Source organism: Habropoda laboriosa, unplaced genomic scaffold, assembly GCF_001263275.1.
Source record: "Habropoda laboriosa isolate 0110345459 unplaced genomic scaffold, ASM126327v1 scaffold65, whole genome shotgun sequence".
Taxonomy (NCBI): Eukaryota; Metazoa; Arthropoda; class Insecta; order Hymenoptera; family Apidae; genus Habropoda; species Habropoda laboriosa.
This window is the reverse complement of record NW_017100254.1, coordinates 2737103-2740819: the sequence shown is the minus strand read 5'-3', so window position 1 is coordinate 2740819 and position 3717 is coordinate 2737103. Positions and strand designations below refer to the sequence as shown.

The 3717-nt window shown below is 26.4% G+C and overlaps 1 protein-coding gene across 1 annotated transcript in view; it reads right to left on the bottom strand.

Annotated features, from left to right (window-relative positions):
• The window catches only part of LOC108572357 (S-formylglutathione hydrolase), a 5348-nt gene extending 1662 nt beyond the window's left edge, over positions 1-3686 (bottom strand). The window contains exons 1-9 of the mRNA XM_017934582.1: positions 3261-3686; positions 2949-3170; positions 2625-2816; positions 2325-2540; positions 1881-2264; positions 1553-1807; positions 973-1455; positions 683-895; positions 375-605 (exon numbers count right to left, since the gene is read on the bottom strand). Of these exons, the coding sequence (XP_017790071.1) occupies positions 375-605; positions 683-895; positions 973-1455; positions 1553-1807; positions 1881-2264; positions 2325-2540; positions 2625-2816; positions 2949-3170; positions 3261-3674 (2610 nt within the window). The 5' untranslated portion in view covers positions 3675-3686. The remainder of the gene's footprint in view (positions 1-374; positions 606-682; positions 896-972; positions 1456-1552; positions 1808-1880; positions 2265-2324; positions 2541-2624; positions 2817-2948; positions 3171-3260) is intronic.
• Positions 3687-3717: the final 31 nt, after the last annotated feature.

The window sequence follows — 3717 nt, the reverse complement described above, 5'->3', positions numbered from 1 at the left end:
TAATTGCAAATCTTACTTTATATATTATTTTTTACAATTAAGTGTATAGAATAAAAAAACCATAAATGTATAGTATTTAAAAAATTATATTAAGGTGTTTTTTTCGTTAATTGAGCATGTAGAGTTTTTATAGATGGTTGCTTTCGTTTTACATTTCTTTTTGATGTATCTCTCTCTGGTACAGCTGAAATAATATGAAAATATTGTTTCTTTTTAGTTATGTTGTACTTAAATATTATATTACCAAATCATATATAACTGAAATGTTTAAACAATGTATGTATGCTATATAGGTATATTTTTATGAATTTACATTCAAATTCTGGTTCTAGGTTGAGAATGTGTCCAATACTTCCACCAGATGATCCATAAACACTTCCACGATTTGTACTTTTTGCCTGACAGTCTGTCAAATTTGTATTACTATTAGATTGACTTGATATTGATGATTGGCTCAATAATGTTATTGAAGGTAATTCTATATTTTTAGTTGTCAAAAGTTTCTTAATATAAGTCTCTGCTTCCATGTGATGAACTGTAAATTCTGCAATATCTTGTAAGACAATAGAATTTTGTTCTTGAAGTTCACGCAATTCTACCTCTTTCTGTTAAATATAAGTGAAAATAAGTTTGTAAAACATAAGCCATAGTTAGAATAAAATATCCTAGATAATTTGCAAACCTCTTGTATAAATACAGTTTTGTCTCCTGTGATTTCAACCATTCGATGAATGCTTTTTTTAACATTCTGTAAACTTTTATCAGCTCTTGATATTTTTTCTTTTTGCTCATGAATTTGTTGTTTTAAATCAATTAAATATTGATTTTTATTTTCCTTACATTCTTGAGTTTCATCTATATCTTTAAGGAGTTGCATATAGTCATTTTGTGTTTTCTGTTAAAGCCATTTTATTTTTTAATTTAATATACTTTCTGTTTGTTTAAATTATGTGCAATATTACTATATAATACCTGCATGCTTCCAGTTAAGGATTGTAGTTCTTTCTTTTTTTCCTTTAAATTTTGTTCAGCATCTTGTAATTCCTCATGCAGTTTTTTATGCTCTTCTGTTTCTGGTTTATTTTTATCATTTGCAGTCAAAGTTACTTTATATTTATCATTACAAACATTTATTACTTTTAATGTGTTTTCCATTGCTTGTATATCATGTTCAGTTTTTCTAATTGCTTCGTCTAATTTATCTCCATGTTCTTGTAAAAGGTATCTTTCTTGTGCACTTTGAAGCTTAAGATGTGTTGTATTGACAGGTGTACCATCAGGATTGGTACCTAACAATGCTGTGAAATTATGGTACCTTGCTTGCAATTGCTTTATTCGCATTTTTCTCTCAGCAATAGCATTTTTTAACTCTGAACATTCATTATCAGCAACTCTTTTTTGAATAATTAGAGATTCCTTTTGTACTGCAATTTCTGCTTTTCGTTCTTGCATTGCCTAAATAATTAAAATATTTTTAATATAATAAACTAAAAACTGTTTGATATTTTAATGATCATTGTAAGATATTTTAATTATTTTGCAAAAGACTTACAGCTTCCAATTCAAGTTTATATCTTTCCAAATCATAAACATTATCTCCAATATTGGATATCATTTTCTTCATTTGTGATACTTTAAGTCGTAACATGCTTTCTTCAACTTGTTTCTCCTCATAACAATTTTGAGCAGATTTTAGTTGTTTTTCTCCTGCATTCATAAGGAGAACAAGGTCTTGCCTTTTATTTTTTAAATACTCTAATTCATTGTTGCCACTTGCTAGATTATTTGACATTTTTCTCATATCATCCTGTACAATAAAGAGAATGTAAACAATATATATTTTAATAAATTAATAAATAATTTATTTTTTAGTGACATACTTCTAAACTTGCAATTTGTTTCTGCAATAACTTAGATACTTTCATCTTTTCATCTAAATTATTTTGAAGCTCTTCAATTTTATTTTGTTTTCTTTCAGCTTCAGACTTATCATGCTCATGACCCCTTAATCTCTCCAATTTCATCTCAGACTTCTGAACTTCAAATTGTACTTGGTACCATATTTCTTTCTTTTCTTCAAAAATTTGTCCATCTTTGACATATAATTTGTCCAAGTATTCAGATTTCTTACACTCCTTTTGATACTGCATTTTCAGAATTTTATTCTCATTCTCTAAATTTTTTATTTGATTCACTGCATGTAAATTTGCTGTTTGTAATCGATTCATTTCTTTTGTCATTTTAGCCTTTTTCTTTTCTTGTTCCTATATTATTTTAAAACATTATTTTAAGTTTCTTAATAATTGTTATTTATTAATAAATACCTCTGTCATATTCTCTAGTTCCTTTGCCTTCTCTTCAATATCCACTTTTTGGTTGTCAATATCTTGCAATTTTGCAGTCAAATCAGTTATTTGTTTATTTAGTTTCTCTATTTTTGTATATTTAATTTGAATTTGTGATTCTTTATGTTTTATATCAGCTCTTACTTGTTGCATATGTTGTGTCAATTCTTTCATAATATTTTTTTGTATTGCAAGCTGAAATTATAGGAAAACAAAATTTTAAGGAAAATAACTTTAAAAGTATTTTTTCTAATCATATTCTTCCATTTATGTTTGTACCTGATTCTCATATGTACTAATTATTTCTTTCATTTTACATTGATCTTCTTTCAGTTTAGAAAGATCTTTTTCTAATTTCTTAATTGAATCTTGAACCTCTTTATTATTTTCAATATGATCCCTTAAAAACTTTTCTGATTCTTGAAGTGTATTTTTTTTATCTTTTGAAATTTCATGCATTGTTTCAATTTCCTATGCAAAAGAGAGTTTATTAAGAATTAACAAAGAATAAAAATGTATGTCCATTATGTTTAAAGTAAATGTTATATATACTTATTGATAGTAAAGTTGGATGTAAAAAAATGATTTAATATTTAGTCATACTTGAATAATTTTTTTGATGTCATCATTTCTTTGTTGTAACATAGTTACACTTTCTTTCCACTGATTAAACATCTGTCGATATTCAGTTAATGCTTGATTATACAATGTAGATGTTCGATTAAGAATAATTTCCAACTCTTGCGTTTCGTTAGTTGATTTAACAATTGCATCGCGATATGTCTGTAATTCTTTGCTAAGCTTCTGTCTCTTTAATTCCAGTTCCTAAGTTACAAAAATACGAAATAGATAAAAAAGAAATCGTTTAATTACAATAATGCACTTCTCTTTTAATTTATTTTGCTTCCCTTTTACCTTGTATTCTTTTAAATCTTCTTTCATATATTGTTCTATCAATTGATTATTATCTTCATTTTGATTTAATATATCTTCCCATTCTTTTATACTCTTTTCATCATATTTAAGAACATTTTTCGATGTCTCTATTTTTTTTGCCATTTTCTCCAATTCTCGTTCAATATTTGATACTGTTTCATTTACTTCTTTCCATTCTTTTTGAAAATTTCGCGCCTCTTGTTGCAGGCTCGATTCAGTATTACGACTCAATCGATAATGATGATCTTCAGTTTTGAGTTGTGCCGAATGAGTATTTAAAAGTTTTTGATTTATATCATGTTCTGCCAGTAAGTTACTAATACGTTTTTTCATCATTTTAATTCGTTCTTCCGTAGATTCAAGTTTCGCGCTTAAATTTTCCTTTAATTTCATTTTTCCTTCAATCTTTCGATAAAAAAGTACATATTTTTATGAG